General features: G+C 39.1%; 1 protein-coding gene across 3 annotated transcripts in view; it reads left to right on the top strand.

The window, feature by feature from the left end:
• Window positions 1-22,355, top strand: part of SORCS2 (sortilin related VPS10 domain containing receptor 2) — a 571,450-nt gene that overhangs the window by 164,838 nt on the left and 384,257 nt on the right. For all 3 annotated transcript variants that reach the window (XM_063335693.1, XM_063335692.1, XM_063335691.1), the window contains exon 2: window positions 20,293-20,360. In XM_063335693.1, coding sequence (XP_063191763.1) covers window positions 20,293-20,360 — 68 coding nt within the window. The remainder of the gene's footprint in view (window positions 1-20,292; window positions 20,361-22,355) is intronic.

The raw sequence follows: 22,355 nt of genomic DNA, 5'->3' as shown, positions 1-22,355 counted from the left end.
AGCTGTGGCCACTTGCTGCAGCTGCATCACTTTTCTTAGTTTTTTTTTCTTAAGCTGTGGGTCCTTTTCCTCTGAAAGGTTCTGAGGTCTTCTCTGTGTGTTTGTGTGCAGTTTAACAATAAAAATACTTTGTCAGTGGCTTTTGGTTGTTTTGTGTTTTTTTTTTTTGATTAGCAGCATTAATTAAGACAGTGATTCATAACATTTTTGGCCATTAGCCTCCATTGTGGTTTTCACAATATACCATTATTTTCTTTCTTTCTTCATAGTGGGCTACTAGCCCAGACTCCTTCCCCTTCTGCTGGAGTAGCAGCATGGATTTAACAGAAATCTCTCTGGGCTCAGAAAGAAAAGTGACTCATCTCCCCTTCCTCATCCACTCATGTACATCTTAATAAAAAGAAGTTTGTTTAATCATCTTGTTATGAATGTAGGGTATAGATTCAGCCTTGCCTTTGCAGTCTGTTTAATTTTTCATTTAAGCTAATGCGTTCCAAAGAGTTAATGTTATCTTAGTCAAGTGAGGGCTCAGGGCAGATCCTGCTCACTCATCCTGCTATAGCAGCCCTGCTGACTGGTCTGGCTGCTCCACCTCATTGCGGTAGGAGATGTGAAAGACATGCTTTGCAGCTATAGCCCTGGTCGCTCTGGGAAACCAGGCACCCTAGCTAAAAATAGTCTCCTCTAAGTTAGCAGCTTTGTTTGTGAATACACAGGCATGAGAAGCTGATTTGGGTAATAAGAGATTCTCATGGTAGACTGGGAACCAGGGCTATCTGGGAAGAGACAGACAGGAGAAAGACAGAGATGACAAAGATGTCGTGGTTTTAATCCTAGCATTGCCGGTCTATGGAATGCTTGATGTTGCATCCTTTAATTTTGCTAACCACTGTGTATTTACATAAAATCTCAGTCAAGGTCAGAATTTCATCCCACTAAATGCTTTACGCATGTATGAGAGAAAGTGTTTATCTCAAAGACCATAAAGTTTTAGCAAGCCAAGAACTATGTGAGGAAAACAAAGAATTATTGTATCTTTACTCAGCTCATGGGGAGTTAAGGTGAAGGAGACTTCCTTAAGAGGTTGAAAACTTACCATCAGAGGAATTCAACCTGAATTTTTGCGTTCAGGATGTGAGCCTTCGGACCAGTTCCCCTCTTCTCCTTATTTCCTGTGACTTGGCTGCTTCACCCTCCCTCTGCAAAGCTTTCTGTAACCCTCCCCGTCTTTTCACTTGTGCAGCTGAATTGAACTCATCCTACTGCCTGGGGGAATCCCTCCTCTGTGGAGGGAAGCTGTATTCATTGGTGTCTTATTCGCAGGTGGAACCAGCTCATTTTGTCAGCTATGGAAGATTTTCAGCTAGATGATCTGTGGTACAAGGAAGGAAAATAAAGATGGGGGTTGGGAAATGCAGTAGATAAAGGCTTAAGTGGTCAGAATTTAAATCTTAAATTGCCAATTGCATGGCTGGCTAGAAAAAGAAAATGTGGGAAGAAAAAGGAGGCAGTAAACATGATGATTAAGTGGATCTTACTCAGAGTAAATTATAGCATTCCTGAATGAAAGTCTTCTCTTTAACAGAGAAATCATTAAATGTTAAACTCACGCTATTATTTGTGTTTCATTGGGTAGACTTGCATGTGCAGAAATATCCATTTTAATTAGTGTTGAAAAGAAGTCTCGTGTACAGAGCACTGCCTGGTAGGTATTTTTGTACTCTCGCTCAGTGAACTCATTTTATATGATGATGATTTCCTCTAATTTTTAATTAACATGTCTAAGTTAGAGTTGGGGAGAATGATCAGTATTTCATTAACTGTCTCACACTTGGAGATCTATGCAAACCTAATTGATACGGTTGCTACAGGGTACTTTGTCAAAAAGAGCTGTCCTGCCGCTACTTTTCTCCCCTTGCTTTTCAGTGATACGAATTTGAGTGAAAGGCACACTGCCACAGCATATAGTTTTACCTCTAAAATGACAGCATATGATGTGGCGTTATATTTCAATGCAATGTTTCAGCCAGAATATTTCAAAACATTTTCTAGACTGTGTATCGGAAGATCATTTGCTTATCACTGGTATATAGTGCCCCCCCTTTGTAAAGAGTGTATATAGCAGTGGTTAGGAAAAGAAGTGAGACTATTTCTTGCTCCTTCTCTGGGGAAAATTATTGGCTCAACTCTAAGCATCGCAATTAAAAATATACTTGCTAGTCTATAATGAATACCTCTAAATTCATAATGTTTAATATCACAAATTAGTAAAGCTTATTGCTGATACTTATTGATTTATTTAACCATATATACAAATAAATTATAGTGTCTGACTGGAAAAAGTGGTTGAGATGCGTGAAGGCAGGATGGTCTAGTGGTAAAGGTGCTGTGCTTGTGAGGCCTCTGCTCTGCCACAACCTGCTTAATTACTGGGACCAAATCTCTGGGTACAACTATAGATGTACTAAAGAAAGTAATTTTGGGTGAGGAAGAGACTGTTATTACTCATGCTCGTTAGTAAGTGAATATACTCATACTACATGTTTTTCAAGGGGTTTAGGTTAAGCTGTAGTTGTAACTATATGGTTTCTGTTGCTATACTGTGATAATGAGAAAGGAGAAGAAAAGAGCAAAGGTAAAAAAGAACTGAAACCTAGTAACGTACTTGGTACTCTGCCCACAAATTATGCCATGGAACTGAGTTAGAGATTGTAAAGTCTTGAGTAGAAATGCTATCTCTGAACTTGCTTTATCTCAGGAAAAACAAGCCTTTTCACTGTCTGCTTATCATAGTGAGAAGAGCTAACTGCAATAGCAGTAGAATTGATATGTTATAAATTATTCAAATATGTTTTTATGAAGCCATTATTAAAAGGAGAATAAAAACTTCATTTTCTTCACAAAGTGGTGAAAGTGATTATGGTAATATAATATACTTGGTTTCTTTTAAAGTTTTGGACATGAAAATCTGATCAAGAAATCTTTTGTCTTAAAATATGATATTCACATGAGATATTAAGGCACATGAGATTAATTTAAAAGCAATCCATGTGGCATAGAATTGCAGAATAATTGAGGTTGGAGGGGACATCTGGAGGTCATCTGGTCCAGCTTCCTGCTCAAAGTCGGGCTTATATCAAAAGTGAGATGAAGTCGTTAAGGCCTGGTCCAGGCACGTTTTGAGATCTCCAAGGGCGGAGATTCCTCAGCCTCGCTGGGCAACCTGTCCTAGTACTTAACTATTCTTATGGTGAAAATATTTATCCTTTTATATCCCACTGGAAGTTATCCTCCAGCTTGTGGTTTTTCTTTTCTTGTTTGAAGAGTCTGTCTCTTCTCTTTAGATAGTCTTCTCTGCTTCGCTGGGCAAATGGAGCTCCCTTACTTTTCCCTATCTGTCCTGCACTTCAGCTCTCTAACTGTGATCCTCTGCTGCACTCACTTCAGTCTGTCAATCTTTGTTGCAGCAGGATCCCCAAAATGGACACAGTATTCTAGATTTTGTATGTAGTTGTCGATACGGAGTTGCTGAATGATAAATATCAATGGTGGGATCCCCACAATTACCTGGATGTAAGTTTATATGCCAGACTTGCCATGAGAAGCCGAATGTGACCTGGAAGGATAAGTTACATACATCTCTGTCTTTGCACCTTGTATTCCAGTTTTGAGAAAAAAGGGGTAGGAGAGAAACCCATTTTGAAAGAAGAGAGGAGGGTACGGAGTACTCGGTTATAATGGTGATATTAAGTACAAATTCTAAAGCTTCATTTTCCTGGAGAGGTGACAAAGAAGTGAGTTATGGAGAGATGAGTGAGGGTATGTCTTTTGATTGGAGCAAGCACAATGCAAGCCGTCAAGCAAACTGAAACACTGGAGCCGCTTTAGTGCTAAGCATGATGTAACGCAATGAACAGTTTTCTTTATTAACTGTTTCCGGTTCTGCAATTAGGAACGTAACCCATTGCGTTATGAGAATAAAATTTATTTTTCCTGGTAGGCTTTTTCGTGTTGGGTAAATATGACAGTCGGAACACATGGTGTTTCCTTAAAAGCTGTGAACTCAAATGATGCCTTAGTGTTGAAAAAGGGATCGTAAGCGTTAAGAGTCAAAGGCAGGTCTGTCATCTACAGAAGTCAGAGCATGTTTGCCACCAGCTAGAATAGTCCATTTGGGGCAATTTCTTGGGAGTGGATGGGGAGTAATCTCTCTTGGGGGAAGCACTGGCGACTTAATTCACAATTTTGTGAAAACTCATTTCCTTAGTTTCTAGGTTTTAGTTCTGAATCCAGTGCTAGTCAGTATTTCTGTGGTTTCAATACTGATAAGAATTTTGCTGTTAAGTTTGTGGATGGCACGAAAATTGCTCAAACAATGACGGTTGTTACAAGGATAATCTGAAATGGCTGATTAGATGATGAAGTTCCAGCAAAATTCATTTTGGTAAAGCCAGATGAAAAGCTGTACATCAGGAAGTAACAAAAATGAATGTGAGGCTCCCAGTGTGGAAGGTGGAAGGCTGCTTTGGGAAGCAGTGACACAGAAGTCAGTGTAAGGTTATTGAGGGGTAGCTTGCTCAACATGTACTTAAACTGGATTGGTGTGGCAAACAGAGCTCATGAGGTTTGTTCTTGATGCTGTAATTCCTATCTCTTTTTTTTTTTTTTCTTCTTTTTTTTTTTTTTCCCCTTTTTTCCTCTCTCTGTCTCCAGCCGCAGAGTTTTTCTTGACGAGCTTGCTCTTTTCTTCTACAGAAAATCAGTTGGATTCTACTGGCAATTAGCCCAGGGAAGCAGAGACTAGTTAGAATAATTATTGCTGGAGGTGTAGGTGGAGGTCTACAAAGCCTAAGGCTAAACAAGAGGAGACAGATTAGAAACAGCTCTTTGGAGTCTGAGAGATGAATAATGTCTGGGCTTGGAAAGTTCTTGGATTCTTGGGGAGAACCTGGTGGAGTGGAGGAAAAAATGCTGATTATTTTTGTATGTATCTGCATTCATTTAATCCTCCCTCTGCATGCTCTAATTTTATTAGGCGTTTGCCAAGTGATCTGTCCCTTTTAGGGAAAGAAGAACAAAATGTTTAACATAGTTCTACAACAGCAGCACTCTGCTGGCTTATTCCAGAATCACTTTCATGGAAACCTGTGGAGAGGCTCCTGTAAGCTGTTTGTGGGCTGTCCATAAAGGGTATATCAAGTACAAGTCAGAAAATTTGCTTCTGGTAGCTGCTGCTGTTCAGGTCTGATGCCTTCACCTCAGAAGTGCCCTCAATTCTAGGGGACGTACTCTGAAGATAAGAGATGAGAGGTGGGGAGAGGACCCACAAAAAATGGTCCAGATACTGGAAAATAAGCTTTATGAATTGAGTTGCAGGCAGACCAGTCATTAATCTTATTAAAGAGAAAAGGTCAAGAGATAATGTGATTGCTGTGTACAAGTACTTATATATGGAGAATATATTTGTCAGCAAGGGCCTTTTAATCTCCAGTACAAGGACATGATAAGATCCCATAGCTAAAGATTGAAGGTAGACAAATTTAGTCTAGAAGTATGCCATCATTACCTGCCTGTCCGCATAAATAAATACTGGAACTCTTTACTAGAGGAAGATGTAGAAGCTGTATTTTTTTGAAATGTATGTAGCTGTATTTAGAGCAATGTGCTTTAAGCGTGTTTGAGTTACAGGTATTTGGGCCTGGAAGGGAAGGAAAAGAGGAAGATGGACAGGAAGGACCAGGTGACACCTTCTAGCTTTGGGCTTTGCATCTGAGATGCCTTCAGTTTATTCCTTATGTTTAAGGGCTACTTGAGCATTGTTGTTTGAGTTTTCATAATCGCAGCAAATCTTAAGCAAGCAAGGTGGTGATTATCTGACACCTTAAGTGCATCAATCTGCAGGAGGTCAGGAGAGATACCTTTTTCTTCTGGACACGTGCTTGGCTCTACTTGCAGTCCCACCTGCCCCAGTGCAGCCCCCAACAGGTGTTAAGTTCCTTCAGGGAGTTGAGAAGAGCCACAACCTGGGATGAGACAGTGCCTGAGAAAACAGAGGCAAAGAACCTAGATCTTTGGCTTACCGCCTCTTTATAAAGAGAGTCTTTTCAGGAAATATGATTGTATTTTGTGCTTTGAGGGCCATTTCCAGTGCGCAAAATTGCTGCTGCCTCATAGCTCTGCGGGGATACCATCTTCTCCTTACTCCTGTGTTACAGGCAAACATTCTTGACTGTGGCAACTTTGCCACTGTCCTCCCTTCCCAATATAAGAGCAAAATATCAAATTAATCACTTAAAATAAATCAGAATATCATGTCTGTTTCTGATGCATAAACCTTCAGGAACAATCATGGGATTTTACACAAAATACAAATCACGTTAGAGTAAGTTAGGCTACAGGTACATCTTAGGAGCTAGAACCTACGTTTTAGTGAAGCTGAGCTAGGCTACAAAATGTGTTACAAGCTGTCTGACATGCCTAAGTACAGAAATAATTCACTTTACAGTAAAAAGGAACCACTGCCAGGAAGTAAAATATTTTTTTTTAAAAAAAACATGTATTCTTCGTGTTTTTTTTTTTTTTAACATTCTTCAATTTCTTTTTAGTTCAGGAACTAATTATCTTATTTACCCCTCTAGTAAACATTTACCTTGTAGCCTTTATCCACTTGGATTCATTATGAATTCAAGCAGAAAACATTTAACTTTTGTGATCGTTGTCTGCCATTACCTGCTATGAAGACCATTATATTTTATGGTATTGAACATTACTGGAATTAAGGTTGTAGTAGCAATTCCTTTAAGAAATACCTATTTCCATGGATTTGCAGCTCTATTCTAAGCATTCTGGAGAGGAAACATTTAGCTACAGGCAGTTATTTAAATTTTTATTTCTGTCCTTTTTCCTTTGGTGTTGAAAATAAAATTTTAAACAGCATCATCTTCTGAACCTATAAAATAAACAGATTGTCTTGGAGGCTTACTGATTATTCCCCCCCACGCCTCGCTTTTGTCCATCCCCCTACCCCTCTTCTAGCTGAAGTGGGATGGACCCTTTTCTCTAGTCTGTCAGTGTGAAATAGCTATGAGAGTCACTGCAAAGCTGAAAGGTAATTAATAATTAAAGACAGATCTGAAGGAATGTATCTATAATGCATTGATTTGTGGGGGGAGGAGTATGTAAGTTGTTTTTTTTTTAATAAAAGAAAGACTTAGCAAATAGTCTTGATTTTTAGACACAAATCCGTTTTACAAACTTCAGACTAAGCTTCTTATTAGTCATAACACTGCTCCTGGGTATGAGTTAGGTATTCAGTTCGCAGATCTCTCAGGCCTTGTTCATCTCAGCTAGTCTTGCACAGCCACAGACCATTAGTATTCTTTGCTCTGAGAAAATTTAAAAAAAAAAAAAAAAAGGACAGACAACCCTAGGTACCAGGATACTAAAAGCAAAACAAAGACTTGCCTGAGCTGTGATCAGAGACCCTGCACGTTTCCCTAAGCTATTTCTCTTAAGGCATTGAGGAGTAAGTATTTCTTGGGGACTGACAGTTTTCCAAACAGCTTAACCTGCTGAGGAAATGGACACTGCTTGAGTTGGATGGGAACCAAAGAACTGAACTGACTTGTTTGAGCATCTTTTTTTCCCCTTCCTGGTTGATGCATTTCTCTAGTAGCACATTTACTGCCTTTTTATTTTATTCATGGGGAATTCACATTATTTCCAGGTATCTGATGATTCCTATTTTTTCACTGTAGTCCTCTATGTCCTTTACATCCATACTCTGGTCTTCCTCTTTTGTTCAGAATTTTTTTGACCATTGTCCTGTTGTGCCTTATTTAATTAGCATGACTGATTTAGAGCGGCTTGTGTTATGTCTCCTTCCCTGAGAAATGCACTTCAGGCTGCTTGTGTTGTGACCTGGGGAGGGGAGAGGGAAGCTGCAAAAAATATCACTTCAGGTAAATTGCTGTCTATTTGTTGTTACAGGATTAAAGGATGCTTTTGCCTTCTCTGGACTAGGGAATATGGAGGGGACTTGATTTCTTTCCCTGCTGATAGGGAGTCAATGCCCTTGGAATTGCATAGGTTTCTGTGGGTAGCTGTCTGCACTGGGTGGCTTGTGAATATGGGTGGGAAATCTCTGGATTGAGCTAATGTCTCCCAGCACTGAACTTTAACATTTATAATTTCCTTCTTCATATAGCAGTAATAGCGATACTGTATTAATTAACTAATACCGTAATGTCTCTGAAAGAAAGCCTGAGCCATTTTTATCTGTATTTTTCTGATATCTTGCACAAGATTTTTTACCGGGGTACCATTCGCATGTTTGACTGTTGAAAGTCAAATTTCAGCTGAAATAAACTTCTGTTTCCTTATTTTTGACACTGCTCTTCCTGAAGAAATGTCACTGATCTCCCATTGGGAAAAAGAGTTCACTGAAGAATTGACAGGAAAAATAGAAGATTTTTTTTTTTCCTAAACCTTGATCAGCTTTTGACATGCTTCTGTCTTCAGGAGGTGGCTGACTAATCTTGAATGGATGTTTTATTCATTTTATTGTGTCTACAAAATAAACTTCTACAAGCTATTTCTTGGGCTGGATTGAAAGCATGTTTTCCCTTACGTAGGTGATCATGGATTGACATAATAGGTCTGAGGTCACTTCCAGCAATCTACCTCTGCTCGCTTTCTCCTCTACATTGTGAGTGAACTTGTACTTTAAGAAATGTCTATTTAGAGGGATCTTCAGGAGTGTAAGTTCCCACTATAGGATAACAAAGCTTGCATTATGAAGTATAATATAATTAAGTATAATATAATAAAGTTATTCTCTTTGAGTAGTCTTGTGTCCCTTATAACTTGACATTTAAAGTCATAAATTTGTACAACTGCACGTATTTTGTGGAAAATACAGCCTGACCATTTCTCCCGTGCACAAAATATATGAGACTTTTGCAAATACTGGTTTTTATCAAAATTGGATGTTTCCCTCCATGAAAGAAATTTCAAGGTCTGATTTACTTTTAATATGTTTAGAATGGGCTTAATCCAGATTCCCATTGGTTTAAATAGACTTTGGATCAGACTCAAAATAAATGCATGGGTATGGAAGGGTGAGGAGGGAGCAAGAAAAACATCCGTTTGCTAACAACATCGAGCTGAAAAATTGCCACTGGGTTTGTGCTGTATCCTCTGCACTCTCGTTATTAGTGCTTTTCTGTTATGGCATCAGTCAAACCCCAAACTCAAGAAAAACAATTTGCAAGAATTAAAAGGTTCAGATCTATTTCTTTGTTTTGGGATAAGGCAATTTCCATCAGAAGAAGACTATTGACTTGTAAACAGAGAAGGTTATGCTGTAAGTTTCAGAAATAGAATATAAATGGAGACAGTCATTTACAATAAAAATATAGAACAAACTCATTAGAAAAAAAAGATTGGAAGATAAATAGCCGCTCCAGAGAGATGCTCACTATAATGAAGGACAACGGTAAATGTCCTGTACACTGTACAGAAGTTTTAACTGTTTAATAGTGTTAAGCTCTGTAATAAAGTACCCCAGTATTAGACACATCATAGCCATGCATGCCATTTTGAAGAAATGAAATGTGATTTTTTTGGTAGTTACAAAAACTAGTCTGCTGCACCTTCTGAGATGATACATAGGTGCATAAATTTCTTCTAACTCTTTCCTCAGATTACCATTTATTCCTTGGTGGAAAGGCACACAAGGGGAAAAATGAATTTTTCCCATATTGAAAATGTTGTCTTTTTGTCACAGTTTATATTACATGACAGATATGACATCTGTGGGATAGAAGTACGTAACTGTACTTCAGACCACCTTGCTCTGGCAAGTGCTGGTGCATTGCTGTAAGGCGTGGGTACCAGTGTTAGGGTAAGTGGTCTTGAATGAATGCAAGACTTGGGTCTGTGAGCATCATGTATTGGAAAAGAAGGTCTTTAAGATTAGTGGCACGCAGAATTTATTTCAAGTCTGTTGATCTTGCTTCTCAGTTTGTCCTCTTTTTGTTGTTTGTGGTTTTGTTTTGTTTTTCTCTCTGCCTGGACTTCTTCCACAGCTCATTTAAGCACAGATTCCATCCAGGCTTTCTGAGAGGGTCAGGCTGGAAGTGTAGGTCCTTAGCATGATAAATCAATAGGGGGAAAAAAAAAAAAAGTACTTTCAAAGGACTATCAGATCTAGATAGGCAAAACTGATCTCCAGAGGTATCTTTTTTTGGTCTTAGGGACTGGTAGATCCTAAAGTTAGGTGGGATAAATCAGAGTGATACATCTCTGCCTCCATTTCCCAACTGTAAAATAGACAGTACTGCTACCTTATGTTAAGGGGCTGTGAGAAGCCTGGAATTACTGCATTTCTACAGAAAAGAGCCATGAGAAAGGTGTAAGTGTTAGAGACAGCTGTTCAAAAGTGTTGTAGGGATGAATCAAAAATATTTTCCTTCCAAGTCTTGTGCTGCTTAACTGTTGTACCTATGCTTATATCTATGAAGACAGAAAAGAGTAGTTCTCATAACATGAAGAAAGAAGTTCTTAACATATTTCAAAAACAGTCTGGGCTCAGAGGGGAGAGACCAAGCATGAAAAACATCAGTCTCTAAGGGGGAGAATTTCACATTAAGAGCTTGTTGCTGAAACTGCTTTGCAGCCCTAGCTACAGCCTGCTACATGCTGACATACAAAAACTGTCTCTAAAGAATCTGTCGAATGCCTAAGTCTTTGCTGGAGTAAAATAAAGAAATATAGACCTCATTTATCAGGGCCTACAATCTTTTCCTGCTTGTATCTACTTGATCTGAAGGTCATTTAAAATGTATTAGAGGTTTAAGATTGGAATGCAAGGCTAATTTGAAACCTGGCTCTAAGATGACCGATTGTGTTAATATTCTTCATACTGGTTAAACTAAAGCATAGTGTCTATGTGACAGGACGGCATTAGCTAGAGATCCAAAAGGATGTCGCATTGCCTGGTGAAATAGCTGTTTCTTTTCACAGATAATGCTGAATAATTCCACTTAGCTTTAATGGCCCCATGGCTCTTAAAGTAATGAACACCTAGGGCAGAGGCGGGGTAAAGAAATACAAAAAGCTGGCGAGAACTCAGTGCTCGCAGATTGGAAACCTCCTGGCTTGGCTTTGCACTGAATGTGGAGAACTCTCCAGCACTCCCCCGGCCCCTTCCAATGTTTTCTCTGACATATTTGGCCCCTGACCAATTTTCCCAACTGCTCCCAAGCCCTTTCTAATAGTCTCCTAACCCAGTTGGATGTTCCCTCGGCTCCTTTACGCCCTTTCCATTGGCACGGATACGAAGTTCTGCTGCTTCAGGGATAATGCTGAAGATAAATGTGCTTTCATCCTTCTTCCTCTCAGAGGGGGTCATTTCCAGTATTTTACAGTAGCTGAATTCTGTTAACGTCATTTGAGGTGTCCCAAATTTATTCTGAATGTGGCCACAGGGAGCAGATGGGCTTGGCATTTGCATGGGAATGGTCCCATTTCACACCATACTGGGGCAGTGTGTTGGTGATACCTCTACTGAAATTAATTATTTTAGCAAGATAAGTAGGAATGAAACAGTTAAAATGAGAGGCAGACGTAGAGAGACCAACTTCCACCCAGTAAAAGGGACAGCAAGGGGGTGGCATTGGGCCCAGTCTGTCCCTGTGCGAAGCAAATAGTCTTTGCTGGGAGAGTCACCCGTGCCCAGCCCACTGGGAGGGTGATCTGCTAGGGGACAAGAGGACTTTTTTTCATCAGCACTTGAAGTCACAGTCCCAGATAGGTTTTGTGTTAGTCCTGTTTCACTAGGCAACCCCATGACTTTTTTCTTTTCTTTTTTTTTTTTTCCTTTCTCCCTGCCCCCTACCGTTTTTGTGGCATTTTCCAGGCCTGATTTTGTCTTTGGAATATGGGGTGTTAAAGTACCCCTGAGCATCTTAATGCCTTTCAGTGCACCACATCACAAAAGGTGCGGAACAAGTTTTGCACCTGCCTATGCTGTGTCTCTGGTCTTCTGACTGAAATATTAATCAGCATCACTCTGTCACTGCCTTGACCTTTAGCATGTTTGTCCTGGCAGTGCACCTTTCAGGTAGGAATGTGCTGTTGTCCCCTTCTGTAGATCATGTGGCCATGTTTATCTTTCTCATTTATAAAGAACAAATTCAGGTACCTACAATATTCAGGAAATATAAAGTCCGGTCCTTATTCATGATAAGAAGGATATTAAACATTCTGACTCTTTGCCTGATCTTGATGCAGCGTCAAAGTCCTTGCTCCTATATGCAGTCTTACAAAGCCTCTTTATGATAGGCAGTTAGGTCTTATTTGAGCACAGTAAGCCGTTCTCAGAGATAACGAAATGTAATTTTGAGGTCAGGGTAGGTTGATGCAACCTCTGATAAATATGATGTTATCTGGTACAATAATATTTAATCGTGTGGTTCTGGTGAAGACAGAGCAGCTGTGAGGGAGAGTAACCAGTATGAACGTATCTGCCAACAGCCCTGCGTCAAATGAACAGTTTTCCCAGCTTATGGTATCCTCTACAGATGTTTCCATATGTCTTGCATAATAATGTCTTTTTTGAACTAAAGAGCATAATTATTTTTATATGGTAATTTAAATTAAAAAAAAAAGAAAAAGCTCTGGCTTTGAAAAAGGATTTAGTGATGCAGACTGGAAGCTCACTTTCAATTTTTGGCATTTTACTACTGGGCAGTAACACTGCATGACAGACCGGGAATATTTCACAAACAGCACTTAAAATTTGATCTTTCTTTTCTGGTAGTGAGTATATAACGTTGATGACCAAGGTGAATTGCCTATCCATAGTACTGGATTCCTGAAATATCTGTAAGAGTCAAGATGTCTTACACATGTCGTCTTTGGATGTCAGCTCTGCTTCATCCTGAATTTTCATGGGCATGGAAAATAATATTCAGACAATAGGTTTGCTTCTGCAGGAAGGATTGTTAATTCAATTTTGAATGCATTACTATAGGAGAAAACTAAAGCTAGTCTCTATTTCAAAAAAATTTAAAATTAGGAGTCAAGCCAGACTAGGAAAAAAATATTCTTGCTTCATGCTTTAGAAATTTATTCTCTTGGCATGTTTGCAGATGTGGTTTTAAGAGCTTATCAAATGCTATGTTAAATATTTGAATCTAAAAAATATTCCAGTTGAGTAGAAAAAGGCGATGGCAGAGAACTGGAGATTTTTGTGTCAATGACATTGTTTGGTGATGTTGTTTTGGCTTCTTTGAAAAAGAACAGAAAGTTTAATTGAACAAGTATTTAAAATATTAGATGCTGTTTCCCAAGCGGCAGATTTAATCTAGAATTTTGGGCCCTGTAATTCTGTGGCCTTCAAATCGAGTTCCCATCTGTTTGAGTGAGCGAGCTCTGCATCTGCAGCATCTCCAGAAATATCAGAGCTGCATCTAATGATTATAGAAATGAGTAGCAACATGAATATGTTAGAGTAGCAGTAATCCAGATTAGTTAACCAATTTTACATATGCTTTGATTTTTTGAAGACTAAATATGGGAAGTTACGAACACAGTAGTCCCTATTGTTGTGTTGATGGCTCCGGCAGTACCACCTAGACGCCAACTTCTAAAACCTGAAGTAACAGCCCAACTGCCTGAGTTGCAAATCGCTGAAGGCTGGAAAATATATTTGGGAAGCATCTTTATTTATTATATATTTATATTTCCCCCCATTCTAATACTTCTGTATTTTTTGTTTGCCACTGTTGGAGACACATTACTGATCTCGATGGACCTGTGATATGAACGGTTATGGCTACTTTAGCCTTATGGCTATCTATCTCTCTGTCAAATACGATTGAAATCAGTCAGTGGATTTAGAACTATAAGGTAGGGATGAGCAGCCAAAAGCATATATATACAGTGTACGTGCAATGCCATCACATAATCTTCTTAGGAGCTTGCACTGAAAATCTGAGATCAGTTGTTGATGATGTGAAGACTTCTCTTTTTTTCTGAACTTAGACTGTAGGCTCCTGAAAGCAATAGGCTGTCTTTTTGTTCTGTGTTTGTGCAGTGCTAACAGAATATAATCCTGTTCTTGCTAGATAGTGGATTAAATGTATTAGATATCTTAAAGTTACTCTTCTGTATAAATGTTTGCAGGGTCAATGTGTAAAGTACTATATTTAACATGGTTTTGAATCCGGAAGCAATCACAGCCACTGCTTTCAAGACTATGCACTTATTCAGCTCTTGTGGATAGAAATACCTCTTAGAGAATAGGAATTGAGCCATTATTTTGTCTTGCCTTGAATTATGAATAAATTCGCTGTACAGAATTATTACTAATGCTTAAGACAAGTGCACTGGTCCGGTCAGTGACTTCATACACTGTAAGTTCTCTCTTCTTCCAATACAATTTAGTTGGAAGAACTATAAATCTAATTCTTTAAGTCTTTCATGTTAAGTCATGGGTTGCTTTTATGAACTTTATTACCAGAGAGGAGTAGAAGCTTATACAGTGAATTCTCATTAGCTTTAGTAATGGTCTAAATGTCTCCTTTTTCACCTTTCATCATAATGCTGCAACAGAGCGAACCTAAACGCTCTCTTTCTGTTTACAGTTCTCCCAGTGTGATCAATAGACCTGTGGTAATATACCATCGTATTAATAATCTCTTGGGTTTTACTTTTCTTCTAAGAGTCTTTGTTTCAAGTAATGAATGTTAAAACTAGCATCGACATCAGCATGGTGACTGAAGAGCCTGCTGCTGCAAAAGTCGAAATGGCTTGACGGATTGGAGCAGTAGGTGGTTGCCTATAATTTGTTAGGGAGTTTTTTGATTATTAGTTGTCAAGAAAGTTTTGGAAGTACAGGGGGTGGTGGTGATGAGTTAATAGGCTGTGCCTAGAACATCTTGATTTCCCTGAAATAGTTACAGTTTACAGTGAAATAGTTATAGTTTAATAGCTGAAAAGGTGAGTTCGGCTGCGTTCTTGAACAGAACAGCAGCTTATGTCCCAGTCATACAGAGTATTAAGTGCCTGTTCAAGTGACTCTCAGAAGCACTTCTCTTGATTTCAGTGCGTTCATTCACATGAATTAAATTAAGCAGATGCTAAAAAGTATGCAGGCACTTGAGTCTGTCTGAGCAGTGTATTTCCCTGGTAGCTCTGGCTGCCCAGAAGTGTTTACAGGGTGCTCTCACCTTCTAATAAACTTGGGAAAACACAAAAACTTGCAATCATACTTGAAATTATACCTTTGAAAGGATGAGTCTTTTGCTGTTAAACTTCTGAATAGATGCCAAAAAAAATAATTACTTCAAATCACAAATGGCAGGGGTCAAATACAGCTTAATCCATAAGAATTGCCACGTAGAGAGAAAAAGAGAGATCTGTGTTAGGAATGGTCTGTGAAATAATACATCATGGAAGAAGCATGGGGGGAAAAAAGGATTTTTTTTTTTTTTTCATAAGTCAATGTTTATCAAAAAGAGAAGGATCTTAGCAAATCCTTCACTGAAAATGAAAAAAACACCCCAAAGATAAAATGTAAACACCAGGGAAACTGATTGATCTAGAATTCGTTCCTTTTTCCTTTCTTGCCCCTCTTAGGTGACGTGGTGATGAAAAGAGAGGATTAAAATGGGCTTCTTTAAAGCCAAAATTTTATTAGGAAATGATTAAAACCACATTCTATCTCTTGGAAGTGAGGGTTTGGTCTTTTTGGCCCAGCCGTGCAGCAAAGCATTTTCAGAAGGGAGCAAGAGAAAAGGAGAGGGGGAAAGCGTAGATCATTCTAACTTTAATTATTCATGGATAATAATATCTGTGGAATTTTCCATTTGTTTTCCCTGTCCATTATTCACTGAAAACTGAAGAAAGAAAGGTCTATATCCAGAAAGGATTTTTGGATCAGAAACTGCTAGAACTCTTTTGTTAGGAGAACAATTTTGAGCTGTAACTACCATAACAGTGAGAATCCACCCAGGCAGGAACTAAGTTAGGGAAGTAGGGGAATGGCATGGGAGGATCAAAACTCTCTCTCTGCACCACCCCCCCATCCCCCCAAAAACGGTGGGGGGAGGATGAAAAAGTAGAGGTAGAGAAATTTCTGAACTTAAGGTCTCCCAGCCTGGGCGAATTGACCAGAATTACTGTTATTACTTCCACTGAAAACTTAACTTCCAATGCACATTGTGTATGACTTTTGGAATCCTAAGGGATTTATCTTCCATATGTCCATATCACAGAATATATATCACAGATGTATATTCCATATCACAGAATATGGAGAAATACTGGTCAACTCTGGCTTTATGGAGAGGTCAAGGACTTTACTAAAGCAGCAAGTAATACAGCACTACTTTGTGACAAACGCTGAAAGTTTTGATTTTCCTTTTTCATTTTAAATCTATACTGTGTGACATGGTTGGTGCGTGCCTGTCAGGTAGTATCAAAATAAAACAATTTATTGGAAGGAAAAGGGTGAAAATACTGTCCCCTGAATTCTATGCAGGGAACCTGACAGGGAACTGGAGATATGATGCTCTGTTTATTCTAATGTTCCTGAAGGGAGGTGAAGCTGCAGTGTCTGCCAGCTCGCTGCAGAGGGGCAGAACGTGCTGAGATCAGAGCAAGCAGTAGAAAGGTAGTCAGAAAGCTGTAAAGTGCAGTAAGGACTGTGCCTAAGAGAAGGCTGTGGAGCTCAGATACTGAGCAAGGGATCTGTACCAGACATCCATGTCTTTATTTTGGACCAAAGTATGTGTGTATTTTTACTTGTTTTTACTTAAAACCCCCAAACAACCAAAATTCCAATCTTCGCGCTTCATTAACGTTTTCCCTCTTTAGGAATTGCAGGTAGAAAGGCCTTAGTGGTGTTATTGGTAACACAGATTCTGAGGAATCTGGGAAGAAGGAATGCTTAGGGACTTTTGTTTCAGGGCAGTGAAAGCTGAAGGAATACATTCCTTAGGTATTTTTGACCAGAAGCACCATCGGGTGTTCATAGGTAGCTACCACACAACAGGGAATTATTGTTGCCACCTCCATTGACATACTATCTCCAAGAACTGTGGGTGAATTTAAGATGAAATGGTTTAAAATGGTTTCACAAGTCTCCTCATAGAACAGGAGACTGGATGCATTAGGAGATCTCTAGGTAGCCCTATAAATCCATCTTTAAATAAAGAATTTGGTGAGTCTAATTCTCTTCCGTTGCCTACATTTATTTTAGCTATAAAAGAATACCACAAAAAATCTAAATTTATTTTAGCTGTCCGTGACTGATGGTAGTATGAGCTGGCTAAGGATCATACCCTTGATCATTGCTCAGTTGCTGTTGTGCTTCAAGCCTCTCTCTGTATCTACAGGCCACCCAAGCGCTTTCACTAGGACAGCCCTGTGTATGAACCATTGGCTTCCATCCAGCCTGTAAAACGCTTGTAATTATGGAGTGCCATTGAAATGAAATCAGTGAAACAGGGCTATGCTCGTACAAATGACGCAGAGAATCCAGAGATCCTGAAGACCTTTATGTTTTTATTATGAAATGATTCTTCCTGTTCTTTGCATCTGTTTATTAATTGAGAAAAAACACTGTTCTGGTTAGCAGGATCACTATTTAGCCTGAAAAGATGCCCATGATCCAGAGGACAATGCTGTAAAATCTGTTAAATAGCTGACCTACATTTTTTGGACATTGGGATGAAATCCACTGGCATAGTTGAAATAGCGGTCAGCCCCCCCGGCAGCTTCGTACTTCCTAGGTTGTGACAGGAATCTGCCAACAGCATTTAAGAATTCAAAGATGGCTCATTATAGCTTTGTTTTTCCTACTAAGTCATTCTCCATACTTCTGAAATGCAAAATAAGGTATTTTAATTTTTGAAAGAATTTACCAGCCCAGATTGGGAAATAGACATCTGTTTCTCAGAGCTATGACTCTGATTTAGGCACCAATCCTGCGGCATAAATAAGACATCGTGCTGCATATGGCTGCTCCCCAATGCAGTTTGCAGTTACCTGAAAGCCATTCATTTCGCGTGTGTGGAACAACAGTAGCTTTCTGATCTGGTGTGTGCATCCCCTAGATGAACAACAGCTACCAAGCAGTACAGTGAGCACACTCCTTGGCCCTGCAAGTCTTTAACACTTAGGACAGGTGCTGAGTTAAAGAAATGGCTTATCTCGAAGGTGCTTTGTTGATGCTTCCATAGAGGTTGAGTTCAAAGCAGGTGGATTGAGGGTAACCCAACAGGATCTTGTGTGTACAATAATAACCAGGTCCATTCAGGAATGAAGCATTGGGCTTACCCTGTGTCAGAATGTCTCCAATGCACGTCATTGAAATAATATGTCTGAATTTAAAAAGTTATGGTTGTACAGGGATAAAACAAGGTGGCTTACTAAGTTTAGGGTTCAGTTTTTGGTTCTGCACGAATGTAAGAAAATGAAGTGTAATCTCTTTGTATATATATCTTTTGATATTTTCTTTTTTTTTTTTTATTTCCATGCACCAAATAGGCATTCTTGCATCTCTTAAAAAAAACATCCCAGGTCAGTTTTTGTGGCCTAAGAGGAATTTCAATTGTTCAGAAGAGCACAGTCTGTAACTTTTTCCTTAATAATTGGAGCCAATAGATGCTCCCAGTAGTGAAGTTTCTTTCTTTTTCTCCTTAATTGCAAGCACCAGCAGAAAGCTGTAGTTAAGACACTGACAATAGAATAAATAGCTGACCTGACGAAGCGTGCTTGGGCTGTAGCCAGGAATCTCATCAGTAGATACTCTCCCCTTTGGGAAATAGTTCTTTCTCTTGGCTTTGTAAGTCTTGTAGTAACCCATTTAAAAATAAAAGATTTTTTTTTTCTTGCTTGCTTTCTTTTAAACCAAGCCTTTTTTTTTTATAAATCACCAAATTCCAGTGGTGGTCTGGTAGATTGTGACCCTTTTGAGAATAGGAGAGAATAATATTATTGGTGAATTATGGATTGGTTCTGCTTTTACCTGTATCAGTATACATCCAGGAATACGTGCTGTTAATTTATTAGGCTTAGATAACCCTGAGTGAGACTGGTATTACAGATCAGTTCTGTAAAACGTTGTGTTATTTCCAAAGTGCAGTCTACATAACACTCATGGTTTGGAATTCTGTTCTCTCACAAGCTCCAGCGTACAGAGACTGTGGCATAAAAGTATCATCAGCATATTAATTATCTCAATAATCAAAGTGAATGCCTACAGTTGCTGTTTGCTGGAGATTTCGTCTGGTGGTCAGGAGCAGAGGAAGTGCCAGCTAAGTAACGGCATGCTCCAAACTGCTGGAGCCTGATGTTGACCCCGCATTAAAGAAAGCGAAGAGCTGTGCAAGGAACCAGAGGTTCTTCCCACTCTCTATGAGGTTGCTATAGGAACGTGGGTATAAGAACCACTAATATGGACTGGCAGCCAGCGAGAGAAATCTGTTTTACATGATCTAAATATTAAACATAGCATTCGGATTGATATACCAGTCATGGACTAGTGCTTTATGTTGTTTGACCAGTGAATTTGTGAGACGTTGAGTGCATGGAACGTGTTTCTTGCTGACATAGGCTGAAGATGTTTTGTGGAGGAAATTTGTTTGTGTATTTTGTTGGCTGTTGGTGATGTAGATGAGTAATTTACAGAGTATGGAGCTGGTGCTTGAAGGAAAAAAAAAGTGATACTTCTAGGAATGAAAAATGACAGACATAAAAGTTGAGTTTCTGATCTTGTAGGGAAGACCAGAGCTCATTTTCTGCCTGAATGTGTTATCTGGATAATCAAAGTTAATAACCATTATTTAACACTTTGGATTAAAAAAAAAATATGTCTGCAGATGTCCAAGAGAATTGTCTCCTAAACTTAAACTAGCAACCAGATTGGTTCTTCCTGCTGAGAAAGTCATACAAATTGCTTGCGGGCTGTCATGTGGTGGGGGGATTTATGTGACTATTCCAACTCCACTGCTCATGTGAAATGGGCAATCTTTCACAAAGTCACCAGGTTTGCACAAAACTTTGAGTGCTGAAATCGCTCTTCTCGGAAAGAGAAAGGGGGGGGGGGCGGGGAACCAGTCTAAAAGCAAAACCAGCAAGAGGTAAAAATAAAGTGAAATACAGGTCAGATTTTCAGGAGCCTCACTCTTGCATTTACCAGAATAATGCTGCCCATGATCATGTTCTGTTTTTTACATCAGTTCATATATATAAATGTATTTATTCTCATTTTCTTTTTAGGTGATCCTGATCCTTACCAAGTATTATCATACTGATATGGGGAGAGTGTTGGAGAGCTCTTTGTGGAGGTAAGTTCTCTGCTGTTCTTATAACCTCCCCGCCGTTCTCATAATAAATCCATCTCTTTTCCCTTTCCAAACTGCTGCTGGGTTGACTTGGTAGCCAATTGATGCTAATATAGCAGGATTATCCAGTTGGTCATCAGCTCTTACTCATTCTCTTCCTTAAATGCAGTTCAGTAAGAAAGAGTTTGAAAAGAGTTTTAACAGTAAACAATGATAGAAACTATAAGGTACCTTCCTGATGCCGCTTTGCCAGGTGCCATTCTTTTCCTTTTCTTAGAAATTTTGCATCAAAGTTACTTAAGAACTTTGAAATACTTCTTGTGTTGGGATGTGTCTCTCAGGAGTTCTTACTGCTCTTGAGTACTGTATTGAGGTTAGTAAGTAATCCTGATTTAGCAGCAGTCACAATTAGATGAAATATAATACCAGTGCAGGTTATTTTGTGTCTTACGACAACTGGAAATATGTAGTAATCCAAATAAATTTCTAAATTGATTCACATTTCCTTAACATTCGTGAATTAAGATATCAATATGCTTGTTGCCTTCATGTTCACAAATTGCACGCTCAGGTGTATATCAGCACAAAACCAGGGCTAGGATAAGCCGATGTTATACTAGTCATGCTGCTTATCTTCTCCTGTGTTAATTTTGTTTTGCCGAGTGGGCTTTTTGTGCTCTAATTTTCTGGGTATCTGTATAAGTCTTCCACCACAAATTTTTGCTAGATGCATTATGTACACTTCAGAAGTGAAAGTATTTCACTGTTACCAATAAATATAATATTGCTCCAATATTCACTATGCTAGTTCTGCTGCGTTATCTGTAGCAGTGGAAATATTCTTGAAATATTCTGCTGGGATGTCTAAATAGTTGTTATAAATGATAGGAGACTTATTTGAGGAGTCTTACGTGAAATTCTTTTGTAGCCCATAAGCTTCAGGTCTAGAAACAAATGGGTTATCTAATAACTTGTGGCTTAGGTGCTTGTAAACTTCCTAGAGCTTGTATGGGCACTCAGCCTTCACCTGTGTGTGTAAGGAGCTTTACACAGACAATCCAAGAAAAGCAGTGGGCAACGGAACAGGGAGTGGGAAAAGTCTGTGACCAGGATGTGCTGCACACCAGCCTTGTTACTTGTTTTGGAGGAGGCTGCATTGTTTTAACCATGTGGGATTTCTCATAGCGACAGCGTATCTTTGCAATACCTCGTTGTCATACTAGTAGCTGAGGAGTACAGTCTGGCCAGGGGCAGTGGTCCATGCAACACAAGGGTATTTGCAAGTAAAAAGGAAACTTCTAATCATAAAAAGGGGGTGTTCAGGAAAGAGACTAAGCTCAAATGGAGATGGCGTAGTATTGTCTCAGGATTGGCCTTTTTAGGGTTATGATGGTTCATTTGTAATTATCCTTTAAACTTACAAGATGGGAAATTAATTGCACGTTTGTTTCTGGTTTAATTTTTGTCCAACATCTTGTGCAAAGAAGACAACCAAATGGCAATTTGGATACTCCCGTAATTGCGTAAGCACACATTGCTTTCCTGTTATATGCCCCTGGTCTATACAACATGTGCAATATGTTTTAAGTTTTGCTATCCACGCGTCAGTGTAATCTATCATAGAAGTCTTTTAAACTTATTCAGTCGGACTCTTCAAAATAAACTCTCTGCTCTTTCAAAATAAACATAAAACAGGCTTCAGATAATGTTGCTTTCTTTTGAGAACATAAACACTTCAAACAAGGTCATTCAGACCTTGCTGACAGCTGGTGTAAAGAAGTACTGGTGTGAACTGCATTCAAATAAAATTGATGCTAGCGTGCATCATAGCGAAATCAGGTCCTTTTACTTACAAGTAATAGATGTACCAGATGCTTTGGTTGTTTATAAAACTAGGATGGAAAAGCTGAAAGGAAGCAAGCGCTTAAGATTAGCACTTGCACCAGGCGTGGTAGCTGATCCATCCCTAGATATGTTCTGCTCTGGGCTCACCTCTTT

The sequence above is a fragment of the Chroicocephalus ridibundus genome, chromosome 5 (assembly GCF_963924245.1).
Source record: "Chroicocephalus ridibundus chromosome 5, bChrRid1.1, whole genome shotgun sequence".
NCBI lineage: Eukaryota > Metazoa > Chordata > Aves > Charadriiformes > Laridae > Chroicocephalus > Chroicocephalus ridibundus.
The sequence above is the reverse complement of the archived record's forward strand: the minus strand, read 5'-3'. Positions and strand labels throughout refer to the sequence as shown.